Source organism: Dipodomys merriami, unplaced genomic scaffold (assembly GCF_024711535.1).
Source record: "Dipodomys merriami isolate MVZ:Mamm:240054 unplaced genomic scaffold, mDipMer1.0.p SCAF_502, whole genome shotgun sequence".
NCBI classification, from domain to species: Eukaryota; Metazoa; Chordata; class Mammalia; order Rodentia; family Heteromyidae; genus Dipodomys; species Dipodomys merriami.
The window spans coordinates 578339-596309 of NW_027206072.1; the positions used below are offsets into that span (position 1 = coordinate 578339).

Below are 17971 nucleotides of genomic sequence, written 5' to 3' on the forward strand. Positions count from 1 at the left end.
GGATGTAGCCATTTAATGAGCAAATAAAAGTGCTCAGTGGCTATACACAAATCAGGCGTTACCCAAGTCCCATTAAATTTCTAAACTACATGCTTTCAATACATGTGCATGCTTTTTATTCTCACAATGATAGTAATGATATCACTCCGATTTTTATCATGAAAAAATATTTCTCAAGTTGTTTTGCACATGTGAATAGCAATCTACAATTTTAGGGAAACCACTGCAGGAGAATATAATGAGAATGATTTATGTATAAAACTAAAATTAACATTTACAGGTACAAATTTGCATAAACTGCATTAGCAGGCAGGATCCTGACTCAATTCTCTAGGAACACCATTATTTTTATTAACAAAAATAAATCATTCCAGAACTATCCTTTAAGCAAAAACATATAGACAGAGACTATAATACATCAAAGACTGCAGAAGGGATGAATTTGACTTGTGTAATAATTAAATCCACAATAATTTACATGTTACTCAATTAGAAATATTTCTTGTTCTACAAAAGAATTGCATTGTGCAAATATACAATAAATTTAATACTAAGTTACCTGATTTTTGTGGGAAACTATTTCTAGGCAGTTGATTAGCTTTGAGGAAATGTCTTTCTTTCCTCACATAATTAACAGAAATTAAAAAATTTAAAGCTACATACCTCATGATCTAGTTGAAACATACATAGCTCTGGTCTACAAATCCCAGTTTTGTGTTTGCTATAAGTTTATGACTTGGAGCAAGCTTGCTAGGTAGGACCCCAGCATACCACCTTGAGCATTTGAGTACTCAGAATGAACAATTCTTTGCCTTGTAATCATGTATTCTATCCAGCATAGATTTGCTGAGTTCGTTGCTCCAATGGATAATGGATTATTTGTATTAAGGATACAAATTTCCATCAGGAATGGGGTCACTCAGGGGAAGGTAAGATTGAGTGAAAAGAAGAGCTGTGGGAATGGCCATTTTGTCCCTCACTGATGAACTCTGTGGTTGCTAGGATGGCCAGTCTGTGTCCATTGTCAGTGAGCAATATGGCTATTAGAATGCCCAGTGTATCCCTCATAGGGGGGCTGCTGACAGCTGGGCTCCCCACTTCTCATCAGTCATCTCGCTCAAGAGCTACACAGGCTCTGGGCCTTAAAAAGTCAGTGCCAGGATTGCTACAGGGCCCCGAGCTCATGCATGATCTGCATGGAAGCATGATCTGCATTTGACCCTGTCAGTGGGCTGCTTAGATAGCAGTCATAGTCAGGTGGAGGGGCATAGGTCATACCCATCTGCTGGTCTGTGAACCCAGGACCCTGAGCCCAACACCGTGGCAACTGAACTGACACTGTTTGGATGATTCAAGAATCCTTCTATCTTGGGTTTTTCTTGGTCTGGAGAATTTTCACTGCAAACGTCATGTTTACAAATGACATAGCACTGAGAGAGTATCACATTCAAGCTTCCTGCTCTCTAGGGTAATGTGTACATCGAACCAGAAAGTCCTATTCTTCAAAAATGATGGAAGGACCTTGTGACTGAGACTCACCCAGAAGCAGGTGACCAAGGAATGAATGCTCAATGACACTAACGCCCCAGTCACTTTCCCTTCTTTAGCAATATGGTGGCCACCGAACTGTGGAGCAATTCGGTACTATTGTTCCTTCACAGTGCAATGCTCCAGTTCAGTTACCCAATAAATCAGTAAGGGCCAATGTTCCAGCGGTGTGTTTTTCTGTTTTCGTTTTCATTGTTCCAGTGATAAATGTGAACTGCAAACAGGAAACACAACAGAATGTGTTTTCATGAATAAATGAACTCCAATTGTTCTACCGTAATAGTGACAGCATGGCTTGCTCCAGTATTTTCACCTATTCACAAATTTCACTTTAATATCATAATACCACTTGTTCCAGATTTCACAAACTATCCTATAGTAATTATGTGCCAATCTTTCAAAGACTACATGCAAAAACTGTAGGGCAGGTTCATAGCTATGCTGTGGTTCAAAAGGAATTCTAATGTATTTCCCTAAAGAAAACTGCCTTTTCCCCCACCCCTCTTGCCTATAATACAATGTGTTTTCCACACTATGACTAAATAAACATAAACATAGAAGACCTTGTGTGAGATATGCAAATAGTCTATAGACTATCTCATGGAAAGAGAGGAAGTTGGATAGCAGGAAGCCAAGTTGATAAGAACCACTTGGCTCTATTAAAAACTAGACTCTCTAATTTAAAAGAATCTAGTTTTAATTGGGTGAAGAGGTTTTAAAGACATTCCAAAAGGTCAAGGGGATGAGGAGAGACAAGGACTTTTTAATGGGTAACACTTCGATTGTGAAAGAGCATCACCATGTGCTTTCTTGAGCAGAGCCCTGTGATTGGGTGGATTGGGGGAGAGGGGCACTTCTTCCCTGAGGTGGGCCTTGTATATACAGCAAGGTGAGACTTAAAGGTGTTGGTGGCTTCTCCTAAACACTCCCTTTCAGAGCTAGGTATCTCTCAGCAGGTGATGGGCATCAGCATGGGCAGCCATTAATCATAACAATTAGCTAATGTCACCAAGCACAGTCGCCCACTCAAGAAACCTGTGCTGTTTATCAATGAAGGTTTCTGTCACCAGCACATGTTGCTGGCTGGGATACAGATTAAAATGGACCAGAATAAAAGCCAGATGTTAGCTGGATGTGAGAGAGGCCATACAGGCCAGAGATCACAATCAGTGCTGGTGGTACAAAGTGATGGGATTCAGATTAAGTCTCTTTTCAGTCATTACAGCGTATGCCTACTAACTGCTCAGGACTTCCTCTTTACTGCACTACATAGCATAGGAACTTCCCACAGCTCGATAGACGAAGCATGCGTTTCATCTTACGGGAGAGGAATTCGGGCGTGGGTCCGAAGCTCCCAGATCCCTGTGTTCATCAAGGGCTGTGTATGTTGGTGGCTCCTTGTCTACAGTCCTTCACCTCTGAGAATGTTGGAATCTGGTCCCCACCAGTCAAATGACCTGAGGCTTCTGTGTTCAGCCCTCTGTTGCTCCATGTCTCTCCAGGCATATGACCATATCAGGGCAATAGTGTCCCAGAGCCTTCTATTACCTTATTCTGCCTCTTAAACTGAGTAAGGCCAACCTCACTGAGTAAAACTGGGTACTTCCTGTTTGATAAAGACAACATGGTACGCCACTCTCTTAAGACTGAAAGACAAGGGCAAGGTGGGCACTGGTGGCTCATGCCTGTCATCCTAGCTATTCAGGAGGTTATGATCTGAGGATGTGGGTTGAAGCCAGCCTGGGCAGGCAAGTCTGAGAGACTCTTATCACCAATTAGCCACCGGGGAAGTGGGACTTCCCTGCCTCCACCATGGAGATAAGATGGCGTCAGTTAAACCCAATATCCTATTATACACCACCACGTAGCCAAGATGGCGCCAGTCAGATTCAGCATCCCTACTTCCTAAGGAAGAACCAAGTGATAAAAGCTCATGAGAGAGAATAGCAGGGAGTAGGTGGAGGGAGGATATCGTGTGATATTGACGAGCTACAGTTTGTGGGAAGAAGAATTTCTGTGGAGTGATGATCCCTACCAGTCATGTGCTGTGTGTCTCAGAAAGATAGGAAACAAGATTTTGAATGATTTCATCAGAAAGAAATGATGGCTTCTTGAGGAGATACGTTTAACCTAATTTCTATTTTATTAAATATATATATATATATGTGTGTGTGTGTGGAAACATCATGTGTTTTGTGTTACTCTAATAAGCAAGTAAACACACTCAAGTGGTTATAAACTGACCACAGATGTTACCTGGAGAGAGGTGGGAATAAAATAGAAGTTAAATTTGCACAGACTCCCTGTATTTGGAGGAAGGAGGTTGAACTACCTGAGTGTATTCCCTGTTAAAAATTCACTATCCCTATTTTTAAAATTCCCTATTAATTAAAGAATTCCCTATCCCTATTAAAAATGTTTTCAGATACATGTTTTTTTTTGTAAGAATACTGAGTAACAATAAGAAAGAACTTGAGGGGACTTTCAATACATCCAGGGTAGTAGCTATCAACCCAGTCTCCACACTCCAGCCTTCAGGAAAGCACAGCCTTCCTCTTTCTACCTCCCAGGCTGCTTACTCTCTGCAGGAAGACCAATGTGAAATCAGGGTGGAGAATCACTCGTCTAAACCAAGATCCCCTCCAGGAGCCTCTCCTGGCTCACCAGTAGAGAGGAGGAAGTGACCTGCCAACAGATCTCAACAGAAACCCGCGCTTCCCAACTGCAGCTGCAGTTTGCATCTAACGTCCTCCAGACATCAGGATGTGGGAGGAGGGGGTCACCAGCCATAATCCTGACAGTTCTCAAGCCCAGGAGTCCTGGCTTCTGACTCTCCACATTCTATGGCTTGCATTAGCTGCCAAACTAGTCTAGCTTGCATCAGAGTGATCCTGAAGAGTTGAGACAGAGCCCTCACTAGCAAAAGGGGCGGCCTTGTCTCTAGGAACCGGCAGACAGATGGATCCTCTCCATCAAAGGAGCACCACAAGAGTGAGTGAGTGGTGAGCAGGCACACAAAGACTTCTCTAATAGGCTATGAAACAAAACATACACTCCCAAAGAACTGCTCCGCAGCTACACCATTAACCTTTGACTCACCCCATGTTCTCAAACGTGACCTAAGAAGGTCATCACGAGTATGAATTCATGTTTATCTATAAAAGAATGTTTACTGCAGTGTTGTTTACATAAAAGAAAAAATATCATGGGAACGTTATGAAAACTTCAAAATGTACCATTAATTTTTAAAAAGCTACAGAAATACACATACATACAATACAGCCCCAATTTAGTAACAGTACATATTTCACATAGTGAAATGAGAAAATACACAGAGTAAGTTAGTTTGTGAATGGCTTTTGATTACCTTCATCTTCCTTTTCAAATGTTCTGTATTTTCAAATTAATCTAGATGCCATATGCATTTCATTTAAAAGGAGAACATTTCTAAAAACTGTATATAGTGAGCTACAAGACAATAAACACAACTGTATTTGATTACAAAGTTTGAGACTTTTTAAAGAAGTTCTTCAATGGACTACCAGTTTATCTTTTTTTGCATGACTTGAACCAGGCAACAACTTCCTCCACATTCTATGAAACAGAATCACACATTTGTAATGGAGACTCAAATAAAAACTCATCCACTTCATTTATAGAGGCCACAAACTCAGAAAGGGAACGTCAGATAAGTTTAATCTTCTATGAAATTAGAGATGAGCATGCCCATGGAGCCCATCTTTCCAAGTTCTTTAATAATATTTAGTAAGTACTTCTCACATGCCAGGACTCCTGTCAGCTTGAAGAACTTACTCATGAGAGGAAACATGCCTAAAACCTCTGCGCTTGTGGGACTTCATCCTGGAGGGAGGAGCCACAGAAGATACTAAAGGAGAAGGTACTCAGGGGAGGAGGAGATGGTGGGGGGGAAGCTGTTGGCAGGAGCATGGGTGTGGAGTGCCTTGTTGTGAAGTCATGACATAGAGGCGCTGAAGAAGCCACTGGCTCTGTGGACCTCTGGGAGGAAGAACATCCTGGTAAATGGAGGAAAATCATCCCTTCTCTTTCACTGTCCTTTGGGCATTTGCAATTACATTTCTGATATAGATTTAGTCACTTCAGGGCTATGCAATAGTCAGATTAATAGCTTCTAGAGAAAGTGGAGACTGGGGATGGGGTGGTGAATTAAGAGGTAAAATCGGCATGTATGTGTGTGTGTCTACTGACAATGCTCACCCAAACCCTCAAGTCTTTTTCTTGTTGTTAGTGTATAAGTTAGTGCATAAGTGGGTAAACATCATGCTGGACTGGTTAAGAAACCAAACCTCTTCAGAAAACCTTACCTAATATGTATGCTCATTATACCTCTCTCCCCAGAAAGGATAGAAATGAGCCATATATTTAGTTCCAAATTATTTCTGTAGTCTGTTTAAAAGTCATATTGGAATATAATGTAAAAATAGACCTAACAAACGATGCATGCCGAATGTTCTTCTCCCATCACCATGCATCAAAAATAGGCCAAGCTATAGTAACCAAAGCAGCTCAGGATTCCCCACAAACATGGAGACCAATGGAATGGAATCGAAAAGCTGAAATAAACACCCACAGCCACAGCCATCTGATTCTTGACAAACGTGCCACGCACTTAGGAGAAAAGATGGTCTCTTCAACAAACGGTGTTGGGAAAGCTAGAACTCCATATATGGAAGACTGAAAGTGGATGCTCATCTTTCAACTTGTACAAAATTGAAATCAAAACAGGCCAAATATCTTAAGGTACAACCTGAAACTTTGAGACTACTATAGGATAACAGGGAAATCTTGGAAGATACAAATACAGACGGTGAGTAGTTGTTGAGTCGGACTCTAATAGCTCAGGAAATATGAGCAAGAACTAACAAACAGGGCTGCATTAAAGCTTCTGCACACCAAAAGAAATGATGATCAGAATAAACAGACAACCCACAGAGCAAGAGAAAGTCTCTACCACCTAGTCAACAGACACAAAATTAACACCCAGGATATTCAAAGAGCCCAAAACATAAAACAGCAAAAGAACCACTAATCCTATTAGTAAATGGACAGATGAATTGACCATACAATTCTCTGCAGTAGAAATACAAATGACTAATAAATACGTGAAGAAATTTGCAATGCTTCAGCCATAAAGGAAATGAAAAGTTAAAATGACACTGGGATTCAATCTCTCCTCCCTCAGAATGATTAACATCAAGAAAATAACAAATGTGGGTGAGCATCGTGGGAAGAAAGAACCAATAGCAGTATTTATGGGAAGGTAAATTACTATAGGCACTACAGACATTAGAAAGGAGATTCCTTAAAGGACTAAAAACAGAACTACCATCCGATCCTGCTGAGCCATTCCTGGCCTTGAGCTTGCCAGACAAGCACTCCACCACTTGAGCTAGGTTTAGCAAGTGAAACATCTATAAAGATTCAGTCCCACTGCAGGAATATCATCTAAACATACAATGATAGCTCTTATTAATGGAGGCTGGAATTCTGGCTGCTGGGTAGCTGTTTGTCCACAGAGAGTCAGGTGAAAAGTTAGGGTTTCGTGGAAAATAAACAAGTACACACATACGTGCACACTGGAGAGAGGAAAGTGAAACTGCTTGGCATGAAAGATGAAGAGCAAACATCCGTGACAGTTGCTTTGTGTGTCTCAGGAGAACAATGAAGTGGAAACTGAGGCTGTTAAGAAATGTTTGGTTTTGTTTTTTTTTTTAATAATGTAATAATAGATGGCTTAAAAAGTGTTGGGGGAAGGAAGGGACCTATAATTTCAGAGTCTGCAGACTTAGGTGAAAAGATCACAAGTTAGAAACCAGCCTGGGAAGTAGAGATCCTGCCTCAAAAACAAAAGGTGGGGACATAGGTCAAATGGTAGGATGTTTGTTCTCTCAGCAAGCCCAGAGCCCTGAGTTCAATCTCTACTGATGAAAAAAAGAAGCCAAGGACTTTGGCCAACTGGAGGGCCTGCTGCTTCTACAAGCAGGCAGCAGGCAGGCAGGCAGGCAGCAGGCAGGGAGGGAGGGAGGCAGGGAGGGAGGGAGGCAGGGAGGCCCACTGGAGCAGGATTTTCTTATCAACATAAGTCTAAAATTTGACCTACAGTAGATATGTTCAGTTTTTTTTAACACAAAGGAATACATATTAGAATTCCAACATTTCTTAGAGACTAATGAATCCAAACTTCGTATTTTATAAAGGTGAAGACAGGCTAAGAAACAAGGTTGGCTCAATGCTCAGCAGTTATGGGCATACATAAGAGACTCACAGATACCATTATACCTCATCTTACAACTAAGAAGACTTCATTCTCTGAAGGGTTGAATGGGTTGCTTAAAGATACCAGCTGGATGCTGATGGCTCATACCTCTAATCCTAAATACTCAGGAGTCTAAGATCTGAGGATCTTAGATCGAAGCCAGCCCTGCAGGAAAGTCTGTGAGACTATTATCTCCAATAAAAACTACCAAAAAGCCAGAAGAAGAGCAATAGTTCAAGGCCCTGAGTTCAAGTGCTATTACCAGCACAAAAATAGATAGATAGATAGATAGATAGATAGATAGATAGATAGATAGATAGATAGATACACAGTGAGCTGGTACCAGAGCCAGGACATAGAGCCAAGTGGTTTTTCTAGAGGCTATATTTCCTGTAGAAATTTCTAATACCTCAGTTTCCTCAGATGACACCCGAATGTTAGCTGCTGCACATTCTGGATAGCTGCTTTCTCTGGTCCCTGGTCGATCTTGTATTAAGATGTGATCCTTCCTATTTCTTTAAGGAACATACAAATTTCTGGTCTACTCTCCCAGACCAGAAGTCATCTTGGTGTAAAATGCACAAGTAGTAGCTGACATGGGGGGGAGGACAAATGAATTGATAGACAACGAATAGTATGTCAAAGAATAATTGTCAGGCACCAGGGAAATGCACATTTGGATGAGCAAACTAAAAAACACAACCCATAACAAATGTGTATGAGGATATGGAGAAAGCCTCACATACTGCTGGTATAAATATGAAACCACTCTGTACTTTGGTCCTCAAAAGGTTAACCTGGAAATTCATATTTAGAATATATACCGGAGAAACATCCACACTAAAAATCTGTACAAAAATTTCCTAACAGTATTATTCATAAAAACCCCAAAGTGGAGATAACCTAAATATCTATCAGTTGATTAATGAATAAAATGTGACACATCCATACAATGGAACATTATTTGCCAGTTAAAAAGAATTGGTGATGACACATGCTACAGCCTCAATAGACTTTGTATGATTCTACTCAGATGAGTGGAATCTTCCTTCTATTTAAAGATGGAAGATTCCAGAATGCCTATCTATGACTGAGTGCGGGGTGAATAGTGAGGAGTAACTGCTATTGGCACAAGTTTTTTCCAGAATTAGCAAGATTTAACTCAGGATACTGAAGCACTCTGACTGTACCTTAAGTAAGTGAATTGCAGAGTATGCAAATTATACACTAATGAAACTGTTATGCTGAGCAAAACAAAGTCAGTCCTTGCAAATTACTGGTCTATCACTGGTGAATCTGCATCATTGAGAATTAAAAACCATAGGTTTAGAAGGAGCAGAAACTCCAGAATCACTCATGCAGAATAAAAGATTAAAAACCAGAAGGAAAGGGGTGGATCAGAGGTAGAATACTATCTAGCATAGGTGAGGACCTGGATTAGAGTTCCAGATTTCCAGAAGTAAGGTGGGTGCAGAATCATTTCAGTGTCAGGATACTGAGTGTGCATGTGTCTGTCCTCCTACCCCTACCCCCTACCCCCACCTACAATAAGATCTCTGCATCACTCAAAACCTAGCCCCTTCTCACTGGGACACCATCTATTCCCAAGGCACTGTCTAGATGGGAGAAAAGATAACATGTCAGCCTTGGCATGACCCCAAAGATCTTCTTGGAAACTGAATTTAAAATTCATAACTACAGGATCCCTGGTAGATCAGATTCCAAAGGCACAGAGCAAGAAGAGTGGAGAGCAGCTCACATGTACTTTCCTGAAGAATGTAGACTCATGTTTTAACTACAAAAAGTAAAGCCTTCAAGTTCTGGAACAAGTGTAAGACATTGACAGAATAGTACTGGCCCTGCCTGTGACTCAGGAAGAAGAATTTCAGAGTCAGTGACGGGTTTGCAACACCCCCATCCACATATGTCCTTCATGATGAGCAGTTCAAGGCAGTCTTTGACTAATATGGGGAAATGTTTAAAACAACAACAACAATGTTTTCTAGCTATTAATAGGTACGGCGTTAACATACTTTTGGAGTCAGAGACCTATTGGATATTAGGCAATTTCCCTTACATATTTTTGGCCTTTAACTCTTACTAAACCTTGTACTCTCGCAATGTCTTCATGGAGCGTCATCTTTGTGGAAAATCAGCTTTGCTTTCTTTAAAAACAAGCCCCCAATTGATCCAAGCTGCTGGCAGTTCTGGAAAACCTCTTTTACACAGTGGTAAGCAATGCCTCTTAGTTCATGAGCAAAGAAGCTAAACTGAAGACCTCTTGCTTAAAGAATTCCGCAGTCAGCGAACCACCTTGGAGTTTCTGAATCCATGAAAATCTGCACAGCTCCCTCCCCATCCTCTGACTGCAGTTTTTCTATATGAAAGGTTAATGTAAAGATACTTTACACCACTTACTGCCCGCTCTACGTCTCCATAGCGCACATTCGTGGATATCAAGTTCAACCAGTATGCCTCCTACTCAAGATCAGAATACAGTATTTTCCCCTAGAAAAGTGTTGGGCTCCAGGAAACAGGTCAAATACTTCTAAAGTACTGCCCTCTAACTTTTTAAAGACTTCCACCTGCCTCTTCCCTTCATCAGTGAACACGCAGCACTCTTTGGGCCTGCGATTTCTCAGCCTCAAACAATTTTCCTCCTTACCTGTTTGTGTTAGGGTTAAGGAGATCCTGGACCAGAACAGCTGGTGTTGCTTCCTAGAGGCAAATCCACTATTTCCCTAACAAGCGGCACGAACTCTCTTACAATAGAAACCTGTCTCCTAGGACAACATTGCCAAAGCTTAGCGCTCTATGTCAGTAACCTGTTTATTATGTTCTGGCTTTAAGTAAAGTCATGCTTTGACTCATCTCAGGAACTTGGGAGCCCAGGCACCCCACATTTCTCCACGACTCAAGGAGCCTCGGCTGCGAACTCTGTCAGCTCTGGCTGACAAACCTGGAGGATCACAGCTTGGAGGCTGCTGTGGTTTCTGCCCCGGGGACCCTGCTCCTGTGCTGCTACCTCGTTGAATTCTGGGGGCGCGGCAGTGGATCTCCAGTCTTTGCACTTGAGATCCCTGAGAGCAGAGAAACCACTCATCCTGGCCAGAAAGAAGACAACCATACTGAGCACAGTCAGATCCTCTCCCGCCGGGCACGGATAAAGCGCGCGCTGGAAGAGAGTGGTGTGGAGTTTGGAGGCCCGGGCACCGGGGTTTTGCAGCCGGCCGGCCGGCTCCGTGGAGGCCCCCGTGGAGCACCCCGCTTTTCATGTTATTAATGACGTCCGTTAACCCAGCAGGAGTGGGAGGGGGGGACGGCATGGGAACGTGGACTGGCAGGTAACCTGTTAGCAGGGGACCCTCCCCCGAGTCCGGATACCCAGACAGAGGCCCGAGTCGGGGGTTTGGGCACGCGGGAGGGGCGCGCGCGCACGCGCGGGGAGCTAAGTCATAGGATCTCCCCGTCCCAAGCAGGTGCCAGAGCAAGACGGAGGGAGGGGGATGGAGGTGGGTCCTGCCTGTACCTGGGGGGGGGGGGGTCCCCAGCCCGGTGACTCCGGTCCTCTCCTTCCCCCCACCTCCGCGCTCACCCCCAGCCCCCAGGGGATGCCAAGCAAAACTTAGTTGGGTCGGAGTACCCAGACCCGCGGAGACGCAGCACCTAGCCCAGGGGACTCGGTGGGGGCGGGGAGGGGGGAGCTCGCGCGCCCGGGGCCCCCCCGGACCCCCCCCCCGCCCCGCCCCGCGCGCGGCTCACCTGCGTGGGGCATGGTGATGGTGTCGTTGGCGCTGGAGCCCACGTTGAAGATGACCACGGCCGAGGCGTTCTGCAGGAAGGCGGTGCGGATCTTGTCCCGGTAGGTGCAGTTGCCACGGGGGATGAGCGCGATCCAGGGCCGGCCGTGCGCGGGCGCGGCGAAGGCGGTGGCGGGGTCGCAGGCCAGGCGCTCGTGCGCCGCGCGCGCCATGACCACCTCCCCGCGGGCGTCGCGCTTGGGCGAGTGCTCGCCATAGCGCCCGCACTCGGTGCGCTCCGAGCGCAGCTCCGCGCCGCCCGCCCCGGCCCCCGCCCCGGGTCCCGGCCCGGGCTCGGCGTAGGTGATGTTCACGAAGGCCGTGTACCACTCCTCCTTCTCGGCCACCGTGAAGTCCAGGCACAGCAGATGCACGAAACAAAAGGAAAGCAGCCATGTTGAGAGAGCCAGGCTGCGGCACGCCTGCACGAGAGACATGGCCACCTGTCTCCGCCGGCCGCCCTCGCCGGCCACGCGCGTCCGTCCGGCTCCGGAACCCCGTCCCCGCAACCCCGGGCCGGCCGGCCCCGCGCGCGGGCGCGGGCGCGGGGCTGCGCTCCACTCCCGCCGGGCCCGAGGGGCCGCCGCCGGGGACCCGACTCCCGGCGGGCGGACGGCGCCGGCCCGGTCCGCGTCCCCCGCTCCGCGCTCAGCGCTGGCGCGGCGGCTGCATCCCGCTCCCCGCGAGAGCCGGGGGCTGGGAGGCCGGGGGCGCCCCGTCCCGGGCGTGCGGAGCCCCGCGCCCGGCGGCCCCCGCTCTCATAGGGGAGGCGGCGTCCCGGGAGCGGGCCCTCGGGCCGCGGTCGGCGGCTCGCAGTCCCCGGGTGCTGCCCAGGTTGCCCGGCCGCCTCCGCCGCCTCCGCCTCCCGCCCGGGTTCCCGCGGCGGCCGGCCTCCGGGCCTGGCGGAGCCGGGACACACTTGTGTCGGAGGGGACGGCGCTCGGGGAGCGAGAGGAGAGCGCGGCCCGCGGGCGTGCGTGTCGGTGTGTGTGAGTGTGCGCGCGCGCGTGTGCGAGGAGGAGCTTCGTGTGATGTCAAAGCTCCCGGGCTCCGCGCGCCGGGCGCCCCGCGCCTCGCGGGCCGCAGCGACCCCTGCCGGGCCTCGCGCGTATTCCCAACCTGTTGGGGGCGCAAAAGGAAAACGGCTCCTGGGGGACCCCAGGAGGACAACTTCCCGCGCCTTTCGACACCGCACAGTATCTCAGACTTGCTCCTGAAGGTTCCCGCCTCACGAGGGAAGGCGCGTCGGTTTGCTATTGCACGACGTGTCCGTTCAGGAGCACCATGCGTCTCCACCCGTGCCTCCCCCTCGCAGGCTGCTGGGTCCTTCCAGAGCCACTCCCGGGACACGGTTTAGGACCAAGCTTCAGGTGGACAACTGTGCCCAGGCAGTGTCGGAGCTGGTACCCCGTGCGCAGCGCCCCCAGCACCTTGCCCGGGTGCTGGGCTTAGTCACCCCAGCATGGCCTGTGTCCGGGCAGGGAAGCCCAGCTTCCCTTCCACCCGGAAGCAAGTGGTCGTTTGCTTGCTTTTACATGCTTGAACTCGGGGCCTGGGTGCAAAGATAGCTCTCTACCACTTCAGCCACAGCTCCACTTCTAGCTTTTTGGGTGGCTAACTGGAGATCAGAGTCTCATGGACTTTCTTGCCCGGGGTGGTCTTCGAACCCCTCCTATCCTCAGATCTCAGCTTCCTGAGGAACTAGGCCTACTAGCGTGAGTGGCCGGCGCCTGGCCGGCATTTGTTTTCTTATGCATGGTGTGTCTGACTCTGTAAGGCAAGACGCTGGGTGAGATCGTTTTCCACCGTTTGTTGTGGTCCCATGACCGCTTCTAGGGTGCACCGTGTCAACCCACAGGGGAGGTCTGTTTGGATTACTGTGTAAAGCCGGTTCTCCAGTTGTGCCCAGAGTTGCAGCGAGGACACAGTCACCCTCCAGCAGGGTTCTGGAATCTGGGACACGGCCTACAGTCCTTACAGATTGAACATGTAGCCTCCATGGCTTCCTTGACCTGAAATACCTGGAAAACAGTGTCCAAAAATGCACCAGTGACTTTCAGACAGCCAGAGCATTCATAGTCATGATAATAAATCTCCCATTTACGCGGGACCTTGCTAAGTAAGCGTGCAGCGCTCTGTTGCTGAGTGTCCACCAGCCATCTTCTTACAGACAGCAGTACAAACGGCCGGCAGCTAGGGGAAAGAGCCCAGCTGCACCCAGATTAGAACAGGCACAAGAACTACTTGGAAGAACCTATCTCTGCAGCATTGCGTGTGCTGGATTTGTATGTGTTCCTAGCTTATCCACTTTAGAAAATAGGCTTCTAGGCAATTGGGACAGTGCTTTTTATAGCCTAACGCCAAGGAGGCACAAGTGGCACTGCCAGGCTGCTGGTCTCCAAACCTCCAGGGTCTGAGGAAGGAAACTGCTGTCTGCAAAGCCTTCAGTAGATTCTGCTCAACCATGCTGACGCACACTGTGGATCCTTTCACCTCTTTATCTCTTAGCAACTTTTATCTAGCTCCAAGACTTGGGGAATGTCAGTTAAGAGTATATGACTTGCTGACATTTCATGCCTATAATCCTAGCTACTCAGAGGAGGCTAAGAGCTGAGGATTATGGTTCAAAGCCAGCCTAGGCGGAAAGTGAGATTCTTATCTCCAGTTAAACACCAGAAAATCTGGAAGTGGAGCTGTGACTCAAGTGATAGAGTGCTAGGCTTGAGCAAAACTGCTGAGGGACAGCACCCAAGCCCTGAGCCCTAAGATCAGTGTTCGTGTATGTGCGCATCCCACACACACACCCCCAAAACAACACGTATATGATGCTGACTCTGACAGTCATAGGTTCAATGCACAGATTGAACTATGCAACTTGGGGGTAGAGATAGGATGGGGAAAGATGGGAGTGGAGGAAGGGGTGATATCGATCAAGACACATTGTACTCATAACCTGACTTTGGGAATTGAAATCCCTTTGTACAACTATTTAGTGAAAACAAATGAACGTATTTGTTTAAAAAGAGAGGGGTGACTGCCTCTTCCCTTTCCTTCCCGTGGGAAAAAAAATGTTTAAATTGGGGCTGAGGTGATACAAGGCTGGGAGGCAGCATCGTGTCTAGGAGACTGGTATTTCATAGGACTTTGAGACAAATAAGTACAATATTAAGTAAAATGGTAGCCACATTTTTTTCTGTTGGAGGTGGAATTTATAAAGATGAAAAGAAAGTTTTTTTGTTTGTTTGTTTTTTTTTTTGTCGGTCGTGGGGCTTGAACTCTGGGCCTGGGCGTTGTCCAGGTCGTGGGCCTGAGCTCTTCAGCTCAAGGCGAGCGCTCTACCACTTGAGCTACAGCGCCACTTCCGGTTTTCTGGTGGTTTATTGGAGATAGGAGTCTCACGGTCTTTCTTGCCCGGGCTGGCTTTGAACCGCGATCCTCAGATCTCAGCCTCCTGAGTAGCTAGGATTACAGGCATGAGCCACCAGTGCCTGGCGAAAAGAAAGCTATTTTAAGAAAACCCAAGGCATTGAATTAGATTAAAAGTGAGTATGAAATCCCATTTTTAAAAAAAAGCATGTAACATAGGATACACTGGATACACTTTCAAAACAGAAAAGAGAGACACCACCACAATCCCACAGAGAGCACTGGATACTGAATTGTGATGTCATAACCCATCTAGTATCAGGGCTCAGACAGCATGGATTTAAATTTTCCATTCTTTCCAAAATTTGAAAGTGTGTCTCAACATTCTTTTTTAGGTTAAAAAAGACCTAAGTCACCAGGTGCTGGTAGCACACATGTATAATCCTAGCTGCTCAGGAGGCTGAAATCTGAGGCTCTGCAGTTCAAAGCCAGCCTGGGCAGAAAAGGCCATGAGATTCTTAATCTTCAATAAACTAGTCAGAAAAAAAACCCAGAAGTGGAGCTGTGACTCAAGTGGTAGAGCACTAGCTTTAAGCACAAAGAAGCTTGGAGACAGCACCCAGGCCCTGGGTTCAAGTCCCAGGACCAGCAAAAAAAAAATCTAAGTTCTCAGAATTCTTTTATAACCAAGATTCCATAATAACCTGTAAAAAATTACAAAAGTAAATAAGAAATATGAAAACTACATGTGCATGTGTGAGTGGCATGTGCATATATGTATATATATATATATATATATACATATATGCTGTAATATATATATATATGTATATATGCTGTAATTCTCCCTTTCAGAGATGAGAAGTACAGAGTTTATCAAATAGCCAGATTTCTATGTGCCATCTCTGTTAAAAGGAACCATGGCTGAGTCTTGGGCTAGACATGAGAAAGGATTCTGGAATCCTGGTATGGTTGTACTCAAAGCATGATGGGAAATGTCAAAATGACACAGGAGCCATGGCTCAAATCCAAGGACAATTTCAGTATCAAAATAAGTAATGATAGTTACTGGCTGATTACATGAGAGATGAATCTGTACTAATATAAATAAGTGATGTAATAAATACGTAGGGAAGAATTCTGATCATCCCTAGTGACAGAAATACCACCCAATAGGGGGGACAAGAGAAAGTCACCCTTGGAGAATTTATTGTTTTGTTCAGACAAGAGTCCTCAATGAAAAGTAAGGTGGGGGGGAGGGGGTATTTGTTAAGCAAGATGTTAATCTCGTCTTGAAATATCTTTTGAAAAATATGTATTGATTACAAGGGGGAAGATGGTGAACTTATTGCAGATACATGGAAGACACCAAGTTGACTGGTGATGGTGGTGAACATCACCACGCCACATGGGATGAGCAGGCCTTGTGTTTCTCAGAGAAATCCACTGATTTCACAGCACCACTTCTGTCACATCCCTGCTGGCCATACATGGCCTGAGCAGGCACACAAGGAGACCCCATATAAATGCAGGGGCAGAGACAGCCTACAGGATGGAGGGTGTATACTCTCTCCCAGTCTCAAGCCCGTAAAAAACAAAGAGGGATAAAACTCACTGCTGCAAGTTGAAAAGACCCCAGAGACATGACAGCAAATGATCCTGAATATTGGCTCCTGGACTGGAAAGCAAAAGCAAACAGTTGGCAGAAATCAAATGAGTTCTGTAGACTGTATGGGCTATCTTATCAGTGGTGATTTCCTTCTGTGGATGTTTGCACTGTAGTTTTGTGGAGGAATGTTCTTGTGTGGCTTGGCGAGTGATAGATGCATGCTGAAGTATTTACTAGAACTGAGATGACTCTGCAGCTTTTAAATGGATCAGAAAAAAGACTAATGACAAAAATCTTGGTGTCCATTGGCCATATTCTCCAAGAATCCAGAATGCAGATGACGATATTTTTTAAATCAAAATTCACTTCTTGGGATGAAGGCATTAAAAAGTTTCTAACATATTCTCCTCAAGCACAGCTAATTTTTCCAGTAATTTCAATAACCACTTGTTAGATCCTCCTATATATAATACCTGAGATAAACAATACCGTATTTGTTCATTAAGCAATATTGAGCATTTAAATCCATTAGGCAGTGTCCCAGGTACTGCGTATACAGTCAAAAGCACAAGACCCTGGAAAACAAAGTCAAAGGGTAGAATGTGTAGCTCGAGCAATCAAAGGTGCTGAGTTCAATATCCAGGAGTGCCAGAAGGAAAAAGAAGAAGAAGGAAGAGGAGGAGAAAGAAGAGAAGGAAGAAGAGGAGGAAAAAGAGAAGAAGGAAGAGGAGGAAGAGGAAGAACAACAAGAAGAAAGCATCAGCATCTGGTAAGGTGAAGTTGTCATTCATTCATTTTCTAGGATGGAGCAGATTGCAAAGGGAATTTGTTCAAGTAAGGATCAAGAGGCTGGAGTGAGTTCAGCTCAACGTGCCTACAGCTATCCAAAATGGTACTTGTTTCATTTTGCCTCATCATACAGTCTTGGAAAGGAAATTGCTAGATCAATGCACGTGAAAAGAGTTTTCAAGTTATTGACACACTATGCAGGCTGCCAAATTGCTTTCTCAAAGGTTGGCCTTACCAGGCCCCAAGTGAAGTGAACTCTCTGAATCAGTGCTTGGAGCTTCTAGTGAAGACAGCTTACTGCTGAGTGCTGGAATGTGGGGGAACTCTCTCCACCAACCACGCCACCCTGTCCTGACAGGATTAGAACATCTCCAGGAAGCTCTTTGGTAGAAGGAGAGGATCTTATTTCCTGAAAGGTAAGGGCAGACTTGACTTGAATACAGCAATGGTTGTGTCTTAAGTGAGAAACAGGGGGAGAGGGGGAGAGAGACGGGGGGGGGGAGAGAGAGAGAGAGAGAGAAAGAGAGAGAGAGAGAGAGAATGTGTGTGTGTGCACAAATGCAC

General features: G+C 46.0%; 1 protein-coding gene across 1 annotated transcript in view; it reads right to left on the reverse strand.

Moving 5' to 3' along the window:
- The window catches only part of LOC138810636 (RING finger protein 150-like), a 139921-nt gene extending 125812 nt beyond the window's left edge, over positions 1–14109 (reverse strand). The window contains exons 1-3 of the mRNA XM_069997796.1: positions 14003–14109; positions 13665–13836; positions 11606–12398 (exon numbers count right to left, since the gene is read on the reverse strand). Of these exons, the coding sequence (XP_069853897.1) occupies positions 11606–12398; positions 13665–13836; positions 14003–14109 (1072 nt within the window). The remainder of the gene's footprint in view (positions 1–11605; positions 12399–13664; positions 13837–14002) is intronic.
- Positions 14110–17971: the final 3862 nt, after the last annotated feature.